We start from the raw sequence: 22,904 nt of genomic DNA, 5'->3' as shown, positions 1-22,904 counted from the left end.
GTGTAGGAGATGGAGTCAGGTCACAGGGGCGAGGGTGGCTGTGTCCCGTTAAATCACTCTTGTGTAGTTGTGCTGTTGTACTGATGTGGCTCTTGGGTACTGTTCGTGTTGTTATTCTGCCTCTATGAACTGCCTCTGAGGAAGATCTTTCGGTGTGGTCTGAGCTTCTTGTAAAAGCCTTTTAGACATGCTCTCAAGTGTGAATCTAGTAGTAACACTAAAAATGCTCCATTAAACAAGAATAGGTTCAGAAAATCACCAAAGCTGCCCCTCTGAGAGGACAGAGATGGAGATTCCAGAGGGGTAGGTCCAATAGGGGCCTGGGGGAAATGGCCAAGATCTCAGGGTGTGACCTGCAGACCCCTCGTAGGGGCTGGAGGAAGGGAACATAGGGCCAGGAGTCTTTCTCTTATGCAGTCTCTGAGGTGGAGCTGCTGCCATCTGTGTTGGGGATTTTAGGTTGGGGGTGATGCCGCCTGTGCACAGGAAACAAACAACTCCAACAGGGTGTGTTGGGGGCAGGAGTGGAGAAGCACCTAGGGCAGCCCAGGCCCAGGCTGGAGCCCTTCCCATCATCTCATGCACACACTCATCCCGTGGGCTCCCAGGTATCAAGAGGAGGCACAAACCCCTGGTACAACCTAAACCCACTCTCTTTTCCTCTAGCTGGGGTGGGGGTGACATGAACACCCTGCTCAACTGTAAGTCCCTTAGGGCAGGAACTACGTCTGTCTCTGATGCCACCATCCCCCGCCCAGCTGCCGTGTAAGTACATGATACCTGAACGAATGAGTGAACGAACGAATGAATGAACAAATGAGTCCTGTCTGGTGTCATTTCCCTTTTTCTCTGACGCCTTTTTCTTTTGATGTTCTTCAGTCCTAGATTCAAGTCCTGTCTCTCCAGTCGACCCACTGCTGAGCAAGTCATTTTATCATTTAGACTCTCAGCTTTCCCATTTGTAATGGGGATAATTTGAGTCTTTTCTGGGTAGAGTTACTGGAAGTGAAATGAGGTCAAGTAAATGAATATGTAACTGAAAAGGCAGGACAAACACCAGCTGGTTTTGGTGTGGTCACCGTCATCACTGTCACCACCACTGTTACCATCCTTCCAACCATCGCCTCCCACCACATCTTCATCCATCCTTTGCCCTGGTCCCCAAATAACCACACTGCCTCCAGCCCCATTCAGTGCTTAAGTTAAATCACATTTAATTGTTTCTCACCAGAGAATAGAGAAATCAGTAAATAAATTCACAGCACTCAGAGTCAAGAAAGGGTTAACTAAAAAAAATGGGAATATATTAAGCTTTTGATTATAAAAATGCAAACGCAGTCTCTCTCACACTCACCCCTGCATTATCACCCTCACACTCGCATTCTGCTTTTCACACTCACGCCCACCCTCAGGCACACGTGCACACGCACACACACACACATGCACACATAAACACACAAGCTCCCAAACACCATTACACACTCCCAACAGGCATACCCAGACACGCCCCCTCCCACTCCCAGGCTGGCTTCCCTCACTAAAATGGCAAAGCTACAGGGGACACGCGCAGGATGCTTGGAGAGGCCACAGTGGCGACAGGCAGCCTTAGACGACTGTGTTCTCCAGGATAGCCAGTCGCTTACTCACAGCTTCCAGTGGACTCAGAGTTAAGGAGAGGAGCAGGTTGGCCAGAGCAGGGCAGGGGTAGGTGTGGCCCTGCACTCAGGCCCCTGCAACACCCCACTACACCATGCGTTCTCCCCTCTGTCAGAACTTATGCATCCACTGTCCTCAGAATGGTGCTTTCCAAAAAACACAGCCAGTTACTGTGAGCCCTGAGTGCCCAGCCCTGCTCAGTTGCAGGTTTAGCCCTGCTGGGTCCCCCACCTAGTCCTGGCTGAGCCAGGGGAACTGTCTGGGGCCCAGCCCCACCTCTGAGTGGGTACTGGGGTCAGGCATGTCACCATGAGCCTGAGAAATGGGGTGTCCACGAGCTGCATGTTCTTCAGAGCATGTCCAGGACTCTGGTGTGTGTCCAGTCCCTAGATCCTGCTTTCTGCTTCAATTTCTCTATTTACCCTTTAGGAGTCTCCACTTTAGACAGGGTCTGCACTATCTTCAGCCTATTCTGCCAGAATGCAGCCCATCAGCAGAAAGCAGGCCAAGAGAAGGCTTCCCAATCGACTACACTTGAACCATGCCCCTGCCTCCCCCAACACTGCCCCGCACCCCTCCCCGGCCCCAGCCACCTCTGGGAAGGGATATGTTTCCTGGTCAGGGCCTGCAGCAGCCCCTCCACTTTGGCCTGGAATGTCACCAGGGACTCACAGGCACACGGATCTTCCTCTGCAGGGGACAGGGAGGAGGAAAAGAGAAAGAAAATCACTGTTGAGTGATTGCCCAGGGGGAGGGGGGACAGTCACTGCCCAGGGCCAGGACTCAGGAGTCTTGGGGGAGTGAGGGGCTCAGGGGACCTGAGAAGGCAGAAAGACATAGATAGTCCTTGAGACAGCACCCTTAGGAGTGATGGAGGGGTGACCCCTGAATGTCTTCCTGGTCCCTTGGAGCCCTGAGAGTGAACTACGAGAGCATCCCTGTACGTGCTGCATGAAGAACACTATTAGGGACCTCTATGTCACCTCAGTGAGTTCACCCCAGCCCTTTGGGTTTGAAGTCATTTATCCCATCTTACAAGTGAAGAATTCAAGAAGTGAAACAACTTGCCCATGGCCAACAGTGTCAGAGCAAAGACACAGGCCCAGGCATGGCTGGCTCTGAAGCCCACATGCCTTACCACTAAGAACCAGCTGGTGAGGTCACCAGGGAAGACCAGAGAGGCAGTAATGTTCAAATCCTGGGTCTCCCAGCTATTAACAGTTGTTCCGCCCCTTTGGCCTTGTTTATCCCATCTATAAAATGAGGGTAATGACATTCTTACCAGATAGGATCTGATGATTTAATATCCGGAGAGCACTGAGAACAGTGCCAGCCACGTAATAAGCATTCAACACGTTTGCTGGTAGTAAGAGCTGTACTTGCCAGCCCACTTTCTGGTTCTGCCAATTCCTAGTGCCACCTCGGCCCCTGCTTTTCCCCACCCACACTGAGTTCCAGGATGGCTCCACTCCCACAGTGCCCCACCTGCACATTCCATCAATGCCAGCCCTGGCCTCACTCACCCACACAGATCTTCTTCTGCAACTTCTTGCCTATCTGATTGATGGTCTTGAAGTCAGCCGTGTAGAAGTAGTGCTCTGCCACAGGCTCCGAGGCTATTTCCCTCAGCTCATCCTCCACAGCATTGCCCACACCCACAGCAAACATCTTAAAGCCTGCCAGGAGGAACAAGAGAAGTAAGGCTGGACATGGGGACGGGCAACCATATGGCTGAGCCTCCTGGGGAAGGCTTAGGCAGCCAACACCAGACACCTCCTGCTGGCAGCTGCTGGAATTGCAAGCACAATGCCTGGAACAAGGACAATGAGAAATCAACATTTCCTGAGGTTCTACTCTGTGTCAGACCCTATAGTGACTTCCCGTACTGGAAGCTTTGTTCAGCAAGCTTCATTTAACCCTAATAATCATCCACCTGGTGGTTATTTTTTCCTCATTTAATAGGTTGCAAAACTGAGACTCGGGCTTGTTCCAAAGTAGAGTTGCCTTCCAACAGTTGATGTGCTCTTGGGAATATCCGGCTGGAAAAGTTCCAAGCCTCACTTACAAAAGGACCATCTTACTTTTCTGGGGCCTCAATTTTGTCATTGGTATGAGAGAATTGGACTAACCAATCCTCCTCATTCAAATTCACCTGGGTTTAAGGCACTAAACAGAAGACAACAAGATAAACTACAGTTGGGCTGTACCCGTGTGTACCCCTGGACATCAGTGGTGTCCAAGGTCCAGGCAGGCAACACCTACCGAGGTCTTTGGCCTTCTTGGCAGCATCATTAATGTAGTCCTGGCTCCGGCCATCAGTGAAGACAATGCCCACCTTCTGGGCCCCAGGCCTAGCCCCACTGGACACAGTGAAGGAATTGTCAATGAGGTACTTGAGAGCAGCCCCGGTCATTGTGCCCTTCTCCATGTAGGACATATTCCGCACAGCCGCCTTGATGTCCTTCTTGGTGTGGAAGCGACCCAGGGGGAACTCCTGGCGCACAGAACTTGAGTACTGCACCAGCCCCACCTGGGCCAGCTTGTCTGACACATCCAGCGTATCCACGATCTGATTGATGAACTTCTTTACCAGCTCAAAGTTCTCTGGCCTCACACTCTTGGATCCATCGATGAGGAAGACCAGGTCAGTGGCGGAGCTGCCACCACCACCACTGCAGACTGGGGAGAGCAGGAAGGCAAGGAGATGAAGCTGAAGGACATAGTCATCCATCCTGTTCCCTGGCTGGGTACCCATCACACACCAAGAATTGTGCTGAGGATCATTCCACTGTGCCCTCAGAACTGCCTCTATAAAGCCAAGGTGACGGGTCCCACTGTACAGTATTGGAAACTGAAACTCCAACAGCTGTGAGATCACACAGCTCAGAAGTGGTAGCACCAGGATTTGATTTTGAGACTATGTGAGTCCTTCTACCACACTAAACCCACCACCTATTGTGTTGAAAACAGGGACAGAAGTCAGGCGAGAACTTCTGCAGATACCAAATTCTAAAAGGCGTCTGTCTGCTTTGAAGATTGGTTCAGAGGTAAGGTGCAGGGAGGCTCGAATGGGTTTCCTGGGGAGTTGCTGAGGCCCCATCACCGCCCCTCCACACCCTCTCCAGGGCGAGCCTGTGTCCATCCCACTCACCATTGCAGGTCTTGCCGTCGCTGTTCAGAGTGAAGCCCTCACGGCAGGCACAGGTGTAGGAACCCGGGGAGCTGATGCACACCTGCTCACAGTCATGGTCCCCTGTGGCGCACAGGTCTGACACCACTGCGGGGACAAGAGATAGCTCAGATCTCACAATCACAATGCCTTGGGCACTACAGACAGGTTGTCCCTCCCTGACTGTGGATACCAGGCCCCATCCAGACTCAGGGAAACTAAGGCCTCCAACGTACTGTGGCCCAGGTCCCTGACTCTCAGCCCAGGTCTGGAATCACTGCACCAGTGCCTAGATACCTGAAGAAGGTTATAATGCTGATGATAAGAATGAAAAGTTCCACTAAAAAGGTAAAGGCCAAGGGTTAGGGCCTTTAGTCTGTTTAGTTCACTGCTGTATCAAGACACCCAAGTGCCTAGAACAGCATACAATGAACACAGCACATATCTGTTAAATACCATAAAATGAGAGTTACACCTTGCATTATCTCACTGGATCCTCGGAATAACGTGCATGCTCGTCCTAGACCCATTTTGCAAATGGGTAAAGCCCCTGCCCTAACCCTGATCCAGTCCTACTGGACACCCCGCCCCTGCAGGTCACATCCCAAAGACCGCCACACACACCTCCCCTCCGAGAAGGGCTCTGAACCTTCTCCTGCCAGTGCCCAGGCCCCCTCAGACTCTCCCGCATCACAGAAAACTCTGGCACCCAAAACTCACGACACAGAAACATGTGTAGGTTTTCTGGGAGCTCTCCTTCCTGGGCTCCGGGCCCTCCTTGGTCCCTGCCAGGATTCCACCACATAAAAGGGCTTTTTTTTTTTTTTGAAACGGAGTCTCGCTCTGTCACCCAGGCTGGAGTGCAGTGGCCCGATCTCGGCTCATTGCAAGCTCCACCTCCCGGATTCACGCCATTCTCCTGCCTCAGCCTCCTGAGCAGCTGGGACTACAGGCGTCCGCCACCAAGCCCGGCTAATTTTTTGTATTTTTAGTAGAGACGGGGTTTCCCCATGTTGGCCAGGATGGTCTCGATCTCCTGACCTCGTGATCCGCCCGCCTTGGCCTCTCAAAGTGCTGAGATTACAGGCGTGAGCCACCGCGCCCGGCCATAAAAGGGCTCTTAACATCGCCTCTCCCCAACTGCCTTCACCTGGATCTGGAGACCCTCCTCCGTTATCAGGCTCCGCCCCAGCTACGGCCCCACCCCTGGTGCTGGCACCACCTCAGTCTAATCCAGGTTCCACCCCCAATCCACTTAGGCCCTGTCCCTAGCCCTGATCCCGCCCTGATGTTCCCGTGTAACTCAGTCCCCGCCCTTTTATAGGCTACCGCCCCAGCCAGGCCCCGCCCTCTGATGTGGCCCCGCCCCCGACTCTGAGTTTTCTGTCTGCACCTCCTCCCCGGCCCCGCCCCTAGCCTTGGCCCGCCTCAACGCGGACTCTCTGTCTCGGCGCCTGCCATGGTCCCGTCTCGCTTAGCCCTGGCCCCGCCCCTGGCTCTGACTCTCTCCGTCTCCGCCTCCGCCTCCGCCCCGGCCCCGCCCCGGCACTGACTCTCTCCGTCTCCGCCCCTGCCCTGGCCCTGCCCCCAGCCCTGGCCGCGCCCCGCCGCGCTCTCCGTCTCCGCCCCTGCCCTGGCCCCACCCTTGCCCCGCCCCGGCGCTGAGTCTCTCCGCCTCCGCCTCCGCCTCCGCCCCGGCTCTTCCCCGGCCCCGCCCAGGCATTGATACTCTCCGTCTCTCTCTCTCGGTCACCGCCTCTGCCCCCCTGCCCCCGCCCCTTCCCCGCCCCGGCGCTGACTCCGTCTCCGCCTCGCCCTCGGTCCCGCCTCCAGCCCTGGCCCAGCGCCGCAGCTCTCCCCTTCTCCGCCCCGCCCTGGCTCTGTCCCCGCCTGCCAGCGCACCGCAGAAGGCCTCCTGGAACTTCCTGGAGAGCTTCTCGATGACGCTGTAGCTCTCCACGTAGTCGACGTGCTCGTCCTGCGGCTCGCTGGCGATCTGCCGCAGCGTGGCCTTGTCCACGCGGCCCACTCCGATGGCGAACAGCTCGACGCCGCTGGCCCGGGCCCGCGCAGACACGTCCTGCACGCTGTCCTGGGGCCTCCCGTCTGTCACCACGATGACCACCTGCGACACGCGGGGCGGTGTGACAGCGGGCTCCGGGAAGCCCACGGGACTGTTAGGAGAGGAGGCTGAGGCCCGGAGAGGCGGGGGGACTGCCGGGGTCGCACAGCCAGGCGGCACCCGGGGGAAGAGGACCTAGCTGGCCAAAGAGGAGACCCCGTTTCCTCTGACTGAAAGATGTGGCGGAGGGGCTTCCCATCTGCGTCGCCTCCCTCGGGCAGGCAGCTCTGAGATGCCCGGAGGGATGCGATGCCCCATCGCCAAACTGGGGCCTCTAAGGTCAGGGCCATGCCTTCCCCTCAGACTGAGGCGGCTGAGGGCAGGATCCTCAGACTGATGGCTGTGGGAGCCGTGCCACGCCCCTCGTGCCCCCGTGAGGCCGGGCCGGGGGTCCCGTGGCTTCACATGGTGCTGTTCTGGGCTTTGGCCACCAGATGGCAGCCGAGGCTAAGGGATGGGGCCACCGCTTCCCGTCCCGCTGTCCTTGTGCCTCTAAGCCCCGGGACCCTGGACCAGGAAACGGAGGGAGGAACACTCAACCCAAGGAAGATGCCTCCCTTTTCTTCCTCCACTCCCCGGTGTGATACATGCCCCTTCCAGAGAGGGAAAGAATCTGCCCGCTCCCCTCCCACTAGGCTCCTCTGGTCTGTACCCTGGAAGGAGAGGCGGCGGATTCCGAGACTCATCTTCGAGACCCCCTGCCTGCACCCGCCCTGAGGCTAGGGCGCTCCCAGCTCTGCCCAGTCTGGGTTAGGCGTCCAGCCCCCGTTTGCTGCTTCTCTGCTTCTGACTTGGGTCTGCATCTGATTCCTGGGTCCCATCCTTAGCCCCAGGCCCTGACCCCCTGTCCTGATGACCGGCAGTTTAGATAGGCCGTGGTTAGAAATGCAGCTCCACAGCCTACAGGTCACCTTCCTGAGCCTCGGTTTCTTCATCTGTAGAAAGGAGTTGTGGTGAGGTTGAGTGAGATGACTCGTGGTTAGAAGCCAGAAAAAGCAACTCTTATTTTTACCGTCATTACCCTGGGCTCCCTGGGGAGTGATCTTGCACAATCTCTTCCTCTCCGGGGGCCTGGGCTCCTGGCTTTGAAAATCTAGCTGTGACTATTAGCTGCCATCCAGAGACCCACTGCCTCTTCGAGTCCCTACTCTCCCTGCTATCCGGCTTTCAGATTGTCCACCTTGTTGGGTCCTCCCACAGACGAACTCCAGGCTGAACACCTGGAGTCTGGCACCAGCTCCCCCAATGCCTCTGTGTCACCTGCTGGAGGACCTCACCACCCCAGGTCACCACCCCCATCTCCTTCACCCTCTCCACCACCTCAACCATCAGCTTCATCTGCAGCACCCCATGCTGAAACTTGTAGTTGGCCTCAAGACCGACAGGCTGCCTGATATGTCATTTCTTTGAGGGGTGGTCATGGCTGGGATGATATGCTGTTGTCTCTGTGAACACTTTTCCCACTTATTGGCTAAGCAAGTTGCTTAAGCTCCCTATGCCTCAGTTTCACCATCTGTAAAATGGGGATACCACCTCTGAACAAGATCGTGCTCATTTATTCACTGCGTGCTACAGAGTGGGGTATGAAGGGGGGATAAGAAAGAGAACCTCCCCTGGGCTGGGGCCCTGGGCAGGGAAGTGGTGACTGGTGCTAACGAGGGCTGCGGTGGGGACGTGCTGGAGCCTATGGGTGTGCCGCAGCAACAGAGGACACCTGGCTTAACCTCAGGTTCTGTGCTGAGCCCTGAACATGACAGTGAGGATACAAAGCCTGGGAAACGCTCAGCTCTCTGCCTGGAACCCTCGCTGACAGCGCAGGTGGCCGCACAACCTTTCCATTTCCGAGCCCCTGCCCTCAGAGGATTATGAAATTAAAAATTAGCAAATGCCATGACGAGGCTTATGTGGTGCCAGGCACCGTTCTGAGTGTCTTATGCTTATGAACTCAGTCCTTGTAGCAGCACGTGGGGAAGGTGTTTATCATTACTCCCATTTTACAGGTGAGGAAACCAAGGACCAGTGAGATGACATCACTTGCTCAGGGTGGCGCAGCTTGTATGGTGAAGCAGGGCGTGAAGCCAGACAGGCTGGTGGCGGAGTCCACACCTTCACTCCTCCCGTAAGCATCTGGTCTGTCTGCAATGTCTTCAAGGGGCTCAGACTGGTCGGGGAGCCAAGGTCAACTAAACTGAAATGATTGTGAGCTCCTAGGATGGAAAGGTTGGGTAAAGGTGGCTTCATATCCCACCTCTGTCACTTGCAGCTGGTGACCTCTGTCTAATGACCACCCCACTCTGACCCTGTTTCCCCAGCTATGAAATGGCCACCTCATGGGGCATCGTGGGAATTCAAGTGTCTGCAGGCAAAGCTCGTAACTCTGAGCGGGAGCCTCCAAACAACAGCATCCTAGCAGGGAGGTGTGCACGTACCTTGCTGATGTCAGGGGACCTGGAACGGCCACCCTCTGCATCGCTGAGGGCTTTGGTGATGGCAAACTGGATGGCCAGGCCAGTCATGGTGCCTGTGGACAGCGGCTGGATGCGGCGCACAGCCTGCAGCAGGGCGGCCTTGGAAACATGAGCCCGCAGAGAGAACTCCTGCTTCACGGTGCTGGCATAGTTGACCATGCCCACCCGGGTGGCATTGGGCCCCACGTCCAGCGACTCAATGACCTGGGACAGGAATACCTTCACCTTCTCAAATTCTACAGGCCGCACACTGCGGGAGCTGTCGACAACAAACACCAGGTCCGTGGGCCGCGTCCGGCAGAGATGGCCTGGGAGTGGGGCAGGAGGGGTAAGCAGAGAGCAGGGACACAGGTCAGGGACTGGGCCTGAAGACACAGAATGCGGCTTCTTAGATCCAGTGCGAGGCCTCAGGCCCGGGAGGCTGCAGACTTCAGCTGGGCTGGCTGAACCCTTTTGTCAACGTGCAGACACCAGCAAGCAACTTGTCACAGGCCCCTGGCTCAGCCCATGGGGAACACAGAGGGCCAAGCCTGGCTTTGGGCCATTCGCTTCACTTCTCTGAGCCTCAGTTTCCTCATCTGAGCAGTGAGCTGGCAATCCTGCCTTACAGAATGTTCTGGGGAGCCAGGAGAGGGCTGGGCATGCAGTGAGTATTCCGGGGGTGGCAAAGGATCCCTTGGCCTTGAAAACATACTTAGGTTTCAGCCCAGACTTGCTGCCAGAAACAAGGGCAGCTATTTCTTCTAGCTGGGCAGGAGGGCACCAAGGATGGGCCCTCCGGGCATGGGCGCAGCCTTGAGAGCCAACGCAGTGCCCGTCAACATGGCCTTTTTCATCTGAGCATCAAAGCAAATCACCAAAGTGGAACCAGTTTCCCTCAGCCTGGCAGCGCCTGCTGGCGGGTTGCGGAAGACAGGGGAAAGGAGCAGGAATTCCAGGTGGCCACCTCAGCAGCCTGATCAGGTGCACCCCCAAGACACACCCCCAAGGAGCAGTGTCCTCCAGAGACCCAAGAAGGCAGCGCTATGTGCTGGGAAATATGCAGGGTCAGAGTGAGTTCAGGCCTGGGTTCAAATCCTGGCTCAGCCACTCTGTCGGGCCCTGGGCAGATCATTGCACCTTTCTGAGCCTCAGTAATCTCACATGTCCAGTGGCGAGAATGAGGCTACTGCATGACACTGTCACTGGCCTGGGCCTGCAGTCAGGAAGGGCTCACTACAAAGGCCCTTCCCTCCTCATCCCATGTGGAGTCTGAACTGAGCAGAGCCAATCCCAAAGAGGAAAGGAGAAACGTGCAGGGCCGTCCCAACCCCCAAGTCACAGTAACTCACAGTGCCCCAGACTGGAGCTCTGGACATCAGAGTTCCTCAGGAGACCTTAGACATCACCATGCAGCTGGCTCCCTGCTGTCTACAAGCCTAGGCTACAAATGGGTGAACTGAGACCCAGAGAGGGAAAGGGAGTTGGCCACATCGTACAGCAATAGATCAGTAGCTAGAGGCTCTGGGGCTATCTCACTGTGTGGTCTTAGGCCCTCGCTGACCTCAGTTTCCCCATCTGTACAGGAAGAATGGGCATTCCAGGACTCAGTGCCCAAACCTGAAACTCTGGGGGGTGGTGTTGCCCCCAGGGAGCCCACGGCTGGAAGGACCCGCAAAGGGGGAATGAGCTCTTGGCATCCCAGGTGTGCTCTCATCAAAGAGCTGTGGACTCAGCCCTAGGCTTGATGCAGCTCCAGATGTCAGCCAGCTCTGAGTAGCTTCTGCTCCCCAGAGACCTGGAAGACCAAGGTCCTTGCCGCATGCATGGTCCCTGAGGGCTGAGGAGCACCCCTGCCTGACCCTTATCAGCACCATGGTCCCTGTCTGCTCCTGCACCAGCCCACTGCCCACTGCTGCCACCCTGCTCCCTTTCCCAGCCTGGATCCCATTTGCTCCCTGCCATATCAGTACCCAATCCCCAGTGCTGACGGTCAGGGCCCACTCGCTCAGTATCCCCCACCTCACACAGGCCCCCTCACCTCTGGACTGGGGAACGAGGCCGGGGCTGCACGGGGCCTGGAGCAGCAGCAGGCTGCAGAGCACGAGGCTAGTGCCAGAGAGGACCCTCATAGTTCTGGCAGCACGGGCAGTAGCCGGCGCGGTTGTGGGGGCCAGTGGGGTCCAGGTCTTATCAACCTCGCTGCCCGCCCAGCCTCTGGGTCAGGTGGCCCCCAACTGACGACTGATGTGGGGGCAGCCCGCCCTGGCCCCTAGGCCCCCAGGGGCGGGGCTCGGGCTGAATGGAGGTGTGTGTGCCCTGAGAGGGCGGGAGCGCCTGGCCCGGGCTCCGGAGGCCCCTCTGACCACAAGGGCTCCTTTGCCTGCAGAAGCAACCAGAGCCGCAGCTGGAATTTGGGAGATCTCAGGTGGGTGGGGGGTGGCTCCTCCAGGGGCTGGAGCCCACACTGCCTTGAAGCTCCACCCCAAGCCCAGGCATACCTGAGTCCAACGGCTGAGCCCAGCCCTGCCCTGCACCTTCATCCCACACCCAAATCCTTCCCCCACCCACAACCCCAAGTTTCTCATTAAACGCACTTCCCCTTCCCTAGCCTCACTGCACTCTGCTCTCTGCACACACCCTGCTCTCCAGCTACCCCTGGATTCTCCTCGAAGGCCTCCAGGCCATCGCACATGCACGGCCATCTGCCCAGAATCCTTTCCTCTCGCTAACTCTCTGCCTTGCAGTATCTTTCAAGGTCATAATCAGGGCTAACATGTACCTTCACTCAGTATGGGCAGGGCAGTAGAGACCATGGTTAAGAGCACAGACTTGGGAGCCAGGTTACCTGGGTTTGCTATACCAGCAAACCACCTGTGTGACCATGGGCCAGTGACCTCACCTCTCGTGTCTCAGATTCCTCATCTGGAAACTAGGGATGGTAAGAGCGCCTGCCTCCTAGGGTTGACTCAAGGAGCAAAGGAGTTAGGTGTGGTTTCTCAGTTAATCCTCATGACAACTTTGTAAAGCAGCTACTGTTAAAGAACAGAGAGGTAAAGTAACTTGTCTGAAGTAACACAGCTAAGAAGTGTTATTGCCAGGATAGAGCCCCAGGCCCGGCTCTCGGCCATGCTGCTGTCTCAGTGCAGCATGATGGGGGTGCCTTCTCCATGCCCATCTCTTCCCGCTGTGGGTCCCTGCTTGTCCCACCTCACCTGTGAGCCAGTGGATTCAACTCTACATCAGGCCCAGCACAGAGAAGGCAAAGATAAAGCTTTCTAAACAAAGTGAAATCACCAGGAACGATCCCTTTCATTGCATTTGGGTCTAGTAGGTCATGAGATAGAGCGGAAAGAGCATGGGCTTGGCTACCTGAGAGATCCAGGTTCAAAGCCACTTCTGCTCCTATCTGGCTGTGTGACCTGGAGCTGGTGACTTAACCTCTCTGAGTCTCAGCTTGCCATGGTGCAGTGGGAATGGTCGTTCTTGATCTCCCTGCCCCATGTGAGGGGCAAGAGGGGGACAGAAGTGGAGATGGGGTTAAAAGATTGTCATTGCTCCTGGAGGCAGAATCCTAAGACTTGGGACCTATGCCCTTCACTCGGTGTAAATTATCCTTAATAAAAGGAAATGTACAGACAAAAAGTGATTGCCGGGTGCAGCAGACCCAACTCATGGCTACCACGCTCTCTGGCAATTATTATAATGATCCCGTCCACCCTTGACATGGCACAGTTACTCATTCTATCACTCTATCTCCTTTGCTCTACCAACAAACCTGTGAGGTCAGCAGATCTGAGTGTGTTGGCCCATTTGTCAGATGGAGAAACTGAGGCCCAGAGAGGTTCACTGACTTACCCGAAGCCACCCAGCCAGTTTGGGGCAGAGCCAAGCCTAAAGCTCAGGCCTCACTCGCCTTTGCACCAGTGTTAGGGAAGGAGGATGTTAAGAGCATCGCCTTCTGACTTTCTCCTCTTACATTTTATGTGTGCCTGATTCACAGCCCTCCCCAATTCCAAAAACCACGTGAAGCTGCTGATTCCTTCTTCTGCTACAACTTTGAAGTCGAATTCTCCTCCAGAGGTGCTGCAGGGTGGGGCGATGGTGGTGCCTCTCTCTTCCCAAAATGGTGTAATAAAGATGTTACCTGTCTCCCCCACAGGACATGAGCTCCCTCTGAGTAGGGGACTTGCCTGTCTCAGTCACCACTGAATCCCTGGGACCCAGCGTGATGCCTGGCACAGGATCTCTGGTGAGCAAATGAAGGAAAGAATGAAAATAACTAACTACGAACCGGTTCCATTTCCCTATAAACCACCCAGGGTCACACAAGGGCCATCGACGGTGACCAGGGATGAGAAATGTACAGTGCTGTCCTCGTGCCATGCTGGAGGTGAACGAGGAGAACGTGAGCTGGGGTGTCCTCGCCAACTACGCACGCCCCCCCGCAACTCCCCTGACGGCCAGGGCTGTGTCTGGGGCTCAGGGCACAAGGCTCCATTAGCTGGGCAGCAGCTGGCCCATGAAACAGCCCTTTCAGCTCCACCTCTGAATGGCAGTTCTATGGGCTCGTCGGAGGAACACAGGCGCCTTCTCTGTGTCACTTCTGAGCTCATTAGCAGAGCTGTAGAAATACACTACAGGTAGGTTTTCAGGAAGAGAGATGGGTCCCCCACCGACCACCACCAAAAAAAAATAAGGGCAGCTTTGGCATTCTATAGCAGGGGCAAGGCCTGGGGGCGGTGGTGGAGAGGAGATCTGGAAGTTCAGCATATACATTAAGGAAAGAAAATCAATATTTGTGTTTTTTTAATGTGAAACATTTTTCCCTAGGACTCAAAATTGAGAACAGTGTGTCTGGTATGAGCCAGAAGAAAAAAAAAATGCACGGAGAGGCCTTCTGCGTAGTTGCTCACAAGGCAAACAGTGAAGGGCTCTGCTGTTCCCTCCTCCTGTTTTCACATCCCTCGGGCTTCCAGAAACTTAAAGCCGTTAGTGTTTAATGCAAGAGAGAGCATTTGTGATCCACGGAGAGGCCCCTGGGCAGTGTGGTTCAGTGGGAAGCACCCAGGACTCCCTCTCCAGTGCTCCCAGGATCAACTCTTTCCCTAAAGAGCAAACTGGTTAACTTGCAATAACCTAGCTAACCAGATGCAACATCAGACGGGGCAGGCTGCCGCCTTCACTCTTCGCTCACCATCATCAGTTTGGCAGTATCCACATACGCCTTTACCAGTACTTATTTAATCTTTTTGTATAATTCACTCTAAACCAACTCACTTCTTAAAAATTTCTCTGCCTTCTAAGAAATAATAGCCATGAAATCACTGGTTTGATGTATGGTTTATTTATTTATTCCAATAAACATTCATTCAATATAAAATTTAAATAAATTCAAAACTAATTAAATTTAGCTTTTTCATCCACACGTCACTGAAAATTTTGTTTTCTGCCGGTGGCATGCACGACAGACTTTGAGGAATGCTGTGAAGTGAAACGGCTTCAGAATCAAGGAGAGCTGGGCTTGAGTCCCCCTCAGCTGTGGCGATTTCCAGTAAATCCCTCCCTTTTCTTCCTGTTTCATGTCTGTAGCATTGGAATCTTAATGCTAATTGCCACTGGAAGATTGTAAGGAAGCAATGCAGTGAATGCTACATCAATGCGTATTGGACTTTTTGTTTTAGTTTTTGGGTGTTTTTTGTTTTTTGTTTTTTGTTTTTAAGATGGGGTCTCTGTCACCCAGGCTGGAGTACAGTGGCACAATCACAGCTCATTGCAGCCTCCACCTCTCTGCTTCAGGTGACCTTCCCACCTCAGCCTCCTAAGTAGGGGACTATAGGTGTCCACTACCATGCCCAGCGAATTTTTTTTTTTTTTTTTGGTAGAGACAGGGTTTCACCGTGTTGCCCAGGCTAGTCTCGAACTCTTGAGCTCAAGTGATCTGCCCACATCAGCCTCCCAAATTGCTGGGATTACAGGCGTGAGCTACCATGATGGGCCAATGCTTATTGTTCTTACAACGCCTTCTTGTATCAGTCAGGCTAGGACAGGCTATGTTGCAATAACAGACACGCCCCCCAAATCACAATGGCTTAATACAGGGTTTGCTTCTCTCTCCTGGCACCGTCCAGGGCCGGGCAGGTGCCCCCCACATAGGCCGTCTCCAAAGTTGCCTCCACCATTTCCAAGTCCTTGTCTCTGGCCATGTGGACAAGAGAGAGATAGCAAGGGTCTCTCTTAACTGCCTCAGACAAGGAGTACACATTACCTGACTCTACTTGGATGCCCAGGGCCAGGATATGGCATTTAGTTAGCAATGACAGTCTCTGTCACCATTGCCAGAGGGGTAAGGCTTTGTTAGCCCTGTATCACCTCTAGATGGAAATTCAGACTTAGCTGGCGTTTAAAGCTCTTCACTGTCAGCTTCCTTCCACCTTCCGGGCCATTGTCAGTCTTTCTCTTTCTCCCCCTCTCCTTCCCTCCCGCCGTCTCCCTCTCTTCTCTAGCACAGAGTGAGTCACTCCTTCTGTTTTCAGAGCCTCCCAGAGAGACTCCAGTCCTCATACTAACTCCCTATCAGAGTTTGCACTCAATCCATGGTGACCCATTTTATTTGTGGGGAAATGTCAAACCCTGAAGCTCAGGCTGTGAAGGAAACTCAAAGGTTATCTCCACCTGGCCACCCATGCTACTCACCTGTTGTTAAAACTACAAGCTCCACCACTGCTACGTGCCTTCTCGGGGCTAGAGGGTCAGCTGTCACCCCAGGAGCAGCTGTGAGAGCTTCCCAAGCGAATGGTTCCTGCAGTCAATCACAATGGAAGAAGAAATGAGCATCTGGAGGAGCGGGCTCAGGTTTAGCACTGGGAACTCTAGCTGGCCCAGTTAATGCCCCGACCCATGGCCCTTCAGCCCACTGTGGGTCCAGCTCACCTACAGCTGCAGCAGGTAGTTCCCAGGGACGTGGGCAGTGGGCCAGGCAGCCTGGGATTTAACATCCCCAGGGGTAACCCACAACCCGTGGGGATCAGAAGACCCCAGCATCCCCATCCCCCACTGGACAGTTCTGAGACACGCTCCTCACCATTCCTCAGAAGGTCCCCAGCAGGAGTGAACCCCAGTTGCCCACAGAGGTGACCAGTTTATTCATGCACATTGTATTGGCTTTTATCCTGTCCCCACCTCACTTCCCCTCACTGTATTTCCTGGGATCACCTCCCAAATAAGCTACCTGCACCCAAGTCCTTTTCTCAGGATACCTGGTCACATCTCCAGGCCTTGGCCCAACTGTTTTCCAGCCTGGCATGTTTCCCCAGCAGGTAGAGCAGAGTAAGCAGCAGGCGAGTGTCCTGTTTGACCATCTAGGCCACTGAGATGGCAGCAAAATTGTTTCTCAGGTGGATGTTGTTTATTTATTTAGAACTGCGGCTCCCTCGTGCCAGCAGCTCTCTGCTGTGCCCACTGACCATCGGAGCACTCTTCATGGCTGATTAGGGAGGCTTCCTCCCGGAGACCCAGGAGACAGACTGGAATGTGAGCACTGGTTCCCAGAGAGCCCATCCGGGAGGGCAATGGGCAAGGCCTGTGGCTGCAGAGACACACAGTGGCTGCTTCTTACACCCTCCGTGGAGGCCCTGCTGCCACCCAAAGACCCAAGGAGAACCCAAAGATGGGTCCTGCCCCTGACTTCCTTTAACCTGCAACTGCTTTTCTTGACACTTAAACAGTTTCATTGCATATTGGAGACACTGCCAGAGTATCGGATTGGGCATGAATCTCTGGTCTTCCCAAAAGTCAGGCAGAGACGTGGCGGGACCCACAGTCACAGGGCAGGTTCCTCATCTACAAGGTGGCCATGCTCATCCCGGCATCCAGGAGCCTGCAGTGCAGCTAGGCTGCTCCTCCTGCCCAGGCCCCATTCGGACCACAGTCCCCATGATCTGAGATGTCACATGTGGTTCATGACACCTCCCATGTGCTGTCTTGGTCTCAGGCCCCACGCCTGGTCAACCAAACTGGAATCCAGGGTGAGGAGGCATGTGCTTTCATCCGCGGGCCTGTCTGGGGAGGCTATGGTGCAGCAGCGCGTCCTGCTGATGGGTTAACACCTCTGTGAACTTGAGTGACACCCACCCAACCTGACATCCCACCCACACATCCACAAGTAGTGCTCACATCTCAGCCTGCCTCCTTCCTCGCTCTCCTGAACTCCAGACCTAGAGACCCAGCTGCCTCCTGAGCACCTCCCAGTGAATGTTCCCCAAGGTAGTGCAAATCCAGCACCACCGAAACTCGATGCGTCCTTTGCCATCCCCCACTCTGTGTCCTCTGCTCAGAGCTGGGCATCACTATCCAGGGGCCTGCAACATCCAAAAGCTCCCTGCCGCCTCCGAGGCCTCCCTCTTATGCCAGGGCCCTCCCAAGAGGGCTCAGAGCCTGGAATAGGAATTAAGTGAGGGCCTTGTGAGGTGGAAGTTCCCAGAGGAAGGGTGAGGTTACCCAGAAAGGTCTAGAAACACAAGCTCAGGTCCATTTGGGTGGACTGAAGTACAACCAGCTCTGCCCCTTGGCCGATGCATGACTGTGGGCAGAGGCAGCCCCTCCCTGAACCTCAGGAATGATCACCACCCAGCACCTGCCGTGTGAGGCCACTGGGAGCTTCATGGAGCCAGCACACTGAAGGGCCTGCTCAATTATGGGGACCCTTCCTGCTACTGTTACAGCCCCCGAGAAATCTGAGGTTGCCCCACTTAGCACCCCAGGTTTAATTTTACCAGCTCTTTTTTCCCTCCAAGAGACAGCCACTCTAGGTTGCCCTCACCTGCCCAGGCCTGGGAGCAGCTCCCTCTATCCTGGGGCTGGCTCCTTTCCAGGCATGAAGCTCAAACAGGCGCCGTCAGTGGGTCCAAACCATCGCAGCCCCGTCAAAGGACCCCTGTGTGAGCCTCAAACGGGGCATTGATAGGGCCTGGGTGAGGGCTGCCCAGGCGATCATGGGCTCGCTTGGCTTGGCTGGTCATGCGGACTTCCCCAAACCCAGCTATTTCCTGTCCCTCGGGTGGCCCCCTCCCAGCTGCCTGGCCACAGGGTACAATCCCACTACACAGCTCAGCCTGTTCCTCGGCTCCAGGCCAGAGGTGGGAGCCGGGGAAGGCGGGAAGGACAGGAGAGTCACGCTGGCAAGTTCAGGGCCTCCTGGTCCTTGTGATACAGGCAGCCATGGCCCTTTGGTCTCCTTGTGAAAGGATGCAAGACTGGGCCAATGTCTCTCCTCCTGTGACCTCTGCTCTCAATCCACACTTCCTGGGGCTTCTCAGCAGGCCCTCTTCCCATGGGTCTTTGCAAGAAGCAACAACTCACACAGACTGGGGCTCCAGCCCCTCTAATAGCCTCCATTCGGAGTAGAAAAAAAAAGGTGCTTGGTCTCATCTCTGACCACTGTGTGGCCTCAGGAAAGTCACTTGATGTCTCTGGGTCTCTGCCCTCAAGTGTGAACAGGAGCTCGCTTTCCATTTCTGTGAGTTACACTGCACCGATTGCTTGGGGGTCTGATAAGGAGCAGATAACATCCATGAAGAAATCTGCCATTTCCCCAAAAAACTGACACCACTAGAAGGTTGACAATGCCTCTCAAACTCATCCCCGTCCCTACCTCCCCATAGGACGACTTCCCCAGCCTTTGTAGGGGTCCCTGCACTTGGGCTCTTCCTTCCTAAAACCCAAATCTTGTAACTCCTTGGCCCAAAATCCTTCAACGACACTTGTCTCGGGTTAGTCCATGTTCCTCGGTGTGACATTCAAGGCTCTATGAGGGCTCTTTTGGTATTGGTGACAGATTCCAATTCAAACAGCCCTGGTCTCTTTATTAACTTTACTCTCAGGTGAGCCCTCAACAGCTCAGCTACACCAGGGGAGAAAAGATAAGAGATGGAGAAAGAGAAAGAGACATTAATAAAGAGTTGGAGTCCTGGATCCTGCCATACCTGAAGCCGAAAATCCCTGGATTTTTTATTTGTATGAGAGCCAAGAAACATCATGAACCACCTTCTGGTTTTTCATAATAAACTTGGTTCATAAGGCTTCTGTTACTTGCAACCATGTCCCTCCTGTAAATTCCCTTCTTGGCTGAACTTAGCCAGGGCGAGCTTGCACCCAAAGAGCCCCACTGTCTGCAAACGCTCTTTCTCACCCAGACCCCCACAGCTGGCCCACAGCTGGCTGGCCTCCTCTCCCTCCCCACCCAACTTGCAGCCACGCTGAGCGTCTCGCCCGGGCTCCTCTCCCCAATGCCACAGAGTCCTTGCACGTCCTGCTACCTAGACCTAGAGCACCCTTCCCACTCTGCTTACTGCTGCTTCTTATCCTTCAGACTCCACTTGGTGACACCCTTCAAGAGGCTTTCTCTGGCCCTCAGGCCACATCTGAGGTCCCCCAGGCTTTCCCTATTGTGGCAGCCCTTTTGTGGATCTGTCCCTCCTACCCAGACTGGGGGGAACTGGAGGCGAATCCTACCTGTTGAGGTCATCCCGAGTCCAGAGCAGGACCCGGCCCCAGGGGAGTGGAGTGCGCGCCCGATTAGGGAGACGTCAGAGTGCTTCATCTCGGGCTGTGGTTCATGATCAGTCAGCATCGGGTCAGGACCACCTCTCGCTCAGCATGGCTCATGGGAGGAGTTTCTGGATGGAACAACCAGGTGTGTGTGTATTTATGTGGGTGTGTGGAGGTGGGTGTGATTGTGTGAAGGGGTGTGGGGAGTGTGTGTGGGTATGTGGGGGGTGTTTGTAGGTGTGTGGGGGTGTGTGTGTGTGTGGAGGGGCATGGGGGGTGCGAGTGTGTGGGTATGTGGGGGGTGTGTGGGTGTGTGGGTGTATTTGTGGATATGTGGGTGTATTTGTGGGTGTGTGGAGGTGGGTGTGAGTGTGTGGGTATGTGGTGGGTGTTTGTAGGTGTGGGGGTGGGTGTATGTGGAGGGTTGTGGAGGGGTGTGTGTGGGTATGTGTGGGGTGTGTGGGTGTATTTGTGGGTGTGTGGGGTGGGTGTGAGTGTGTGGAGGGGTGTGGGGGGTGTGAGTGTGGGGTGTGTGCGGGGTGTGGAGGTGTGTTTGTGGGTGTGGTGGTGGGGGTGGGGGTGTGTATGTGGATGTGTGAGGGGGTGGGGGGTGGGAATGTGTGGGTGTGTGTGGATGTGATTGCTTGATGGGTGTGGCTGTGTGTTGGATGTGTGTGGGTGTGTGGGGGTGTTGGTGTGTATGGTGGTGTGTGTGGGTGTGTGTGGCTCTGGAGAGTATTAATGTGTGTGGATGTGTCTGGGTGTGTGGAGGGTTGCTGTGTATGTGAGTGTGGGTATGGGAGGTATGTGTGAGTGTGTGGGAGGAGTGTGAGTGCATGAGTGTGTGTGGATGTGAGTGGGTGTGGATGTGTGTATCTGTGTGTGGGAGTTGGTGTGTATGTGGGTGTTTGTGGGTATATGGGTGTGTGGGTGTGGGGGGTGTTAATGTGTGTGGGTGTGTGTGGATGTGGGTTTGGCTGGGTGTGTGGGTGTGTGGGAGGTTGGTGTGTATGTAAGTGTGGGTGTGGGGGTATATGTGTAGGGGTGTGGGGTGGGAGTGTGTGGGTGTAGGTGTGGCTGTGTGTGGATGTGTGTGGGGGTGTGGGGGGTGTTGGTGTGCATGTGGGTGTGTGAATGTGTGGCTGTGTGGGTGTTTGGATGTGTAGCTGTATGGGGGAGTGTGAGGGGGTAGGGGTGTGTGTGTGAGTGTAGATGTGAGTGCATGGGGGTGTGTGTAGATGTGAGTGTGTGTGGGTGTGTGGAGGGTGTTGGTGTGTATGTGTGAATATGTGTGTGTGGGTGTGAGGGGTGTGAATATGTGTGGATGTGTGTGTGGGTATGGGGCGTTGGTAAGTACATGGGTGTGTAGGTGTCGGTGTGGGGGTGTGGGGGTGAGGGTATGAGTGTGCATGGATGTATATGTGGGTGTAGGTGGGTGTGTGAGTTTAGGTGTGTGGATGTGTGAGGGGGTGGGGTGTGTATGTTGGTGGGTGTGGGTGTGGGGGGTGTGAGTGTGGGGGGCGTGTATGTGGGTGTGTGAGGGGGTAAGGGTGAGGGGGAGGGTGTGGTTGTGGGGTGTGTGTGTGAGGAGTGCATATGTGGATGTGGATGTAGGTGTAGGTGTGTGGGTGTGTGGGGGTGGGGGTGAGGGGTGGGTGTGGTTGTGTGTGGGGGTTGTGGGTATGTTGGTGGGTGTGTGTGCTGGGTGTTGGGATTGTGAGTGTGGGGGTGTGTATGTGTGGGCGGTGGGGGTGAGGGGGTGGGTGTTGTTGTGAGTGTGGGGGGTGGGGGATGTGTATGTTGGTGGGTGTAGGAGTGGGAGTGGGGGTGAGGGGGTGGGTGTTGGTGTGAGTGTGGGGGGTGGGGCATGTGTATGTTGGTGGGTGTGGTTGTGGGGGGGGTTTGTGAGGGGTGTGTATGTGGGTGTAGGAGTGGGAGTGGGGGTGAGGGGGTGGGTGTTGGTGTGAGTGTGGGGGCTGTGGGTGTGTACATTGGTCAGTGTGGTTGTGGGGGATGTGTGTGAGGGGTATGTATGTAGGTGTAGGTGTGGGTAGTTGGGGGTGAGGGGGTGGGGTGGGTGTGAGTGTAGGTATGTTGAGTGTGTACGTTGGTGGGTGTGGTTGTGGGGTGTGTGTGTGAGGGGCGTGTATGTAGGTGTAGGAGTGGGAGTGGGGGTGGGGGATGAGGGTGGGTGTGAATGTGGGAGTGTGGGTGTGTACATTGGGTGTGGTTGTGGGGGAGTGTGTGTGAGGGGTGTGTGTGTAGGTGTAGGTGTGGGGTTGGGGGTGGGGGTGAGGGAGTGGGGGTGGGTGTGAGTGTGTGTATGTTGGGTAAGTTGGTGGGTGTGATTGTGGGGGGTGTGAGTGTGAGTGTGAGGGGTGCATATGTGGGTGTGTATGTAGGTGTAGGAGTGTGGGTGTGTGGGGGTGGGGGTGAGGGGGTGGGTGTGGTTGTGTGTGGGGGTTGCGGGTATGTTGGTGGGTGTATATGTTGGTGAGTGTGGGTGTTGGGAGAGTGAGTGTGGGGGTGTGTATGTGTGGGGGATTGGGGGTGAGGGGGTGGGGGTGGGTGTGTGTGGGTATGTTGGGTGTGTATGTTGGTGGGTGTGGTTGTGGGGGGTGAGTGTGTGACGGGTATCTATGTGGGTGTGTATGTAGGTGTAGGTGGGGTGGGGGTGATGGGGTGGGTGTTGGGGGTGTGAGTGTGGGGGTGTGGGTGTGTACTTTGGTGGGTGTGGTTGGGAGTGTGTGGGGGTGTGTATGTAGGTGTAGGTGTGGGGCTTAAGTGAGGGGGTGAGTGTTGGTGTGAGTGTGGGGGTGTGGGTGTGTACGTTGGTGGGTGTGGTTGTGGGGGGTGTGTATGTGGGTGTGAGGGAGTGTGGGTGAGTCCTGGGGGTGGTGGAGGTAGAAGGCTGGTCTCCGCCCTCTCTACACTGTATTTCCAGAAACACATCAGCCAGAGA

The 22,904-nt window shown here is 55.3% G+C and overlaps 1 protein-coding gene across 1 annotated transcript; it reads right to left on the bottom strand.

Moving 5' to 3' along the window:
• Window positions 1-1,189: 1,189 nt before the first annotated feature.
• On the bottom strand, window positions 1,190-11,851 carry MATN1 (matrilin 1). The gene is made up of 8 exons (XM_077965124.1): window positions 11,436-11,851; window positions 9,377-9,723; window positions 6,728-6,950; window positions 4,808-4,933; window positions 3,919-4,335; window positions 3,180-3,332; window positions 2,268-2,346; window positions 1,190-1,657 (listed from the first exon to the last, which is right to left on the bottom strand). Exons 1-8 carry the CDS (start codon window positions 11,524-11,526, stop codon window positions 1,606-1,608), a joined length of 1,488 nt encoding a protein of 495 aa, XP_077821250.1. The 5' UTR covers window positions 11,527-11,851; the 3' UTR covers window positions 1,190-1,605.
• Between the last annotated feature and the right edge of the window lie 11,053 nt (window positions 11,852-22,904).

This window comes from Macaca mulatta, chromosome 1 (assembly GCF_049350105.2).
Source record: "Macaca mulatta isolate MMU2019108-1 chromosome 1, T2T-MMU8v2.0, whole genome shotgun sequence".
NCBI classification, from domain to species: Eukaryota; Metazoa; Chordata; class Mammalia; order Primates; family Cercopithecidae; genus Macaca; species Macaca mulatta.
The sequence above is the reverse complement of the archived record's forward strand: the minus strand, read 5'-3'. Positions and strand labels throughout refer to the sequence as shown.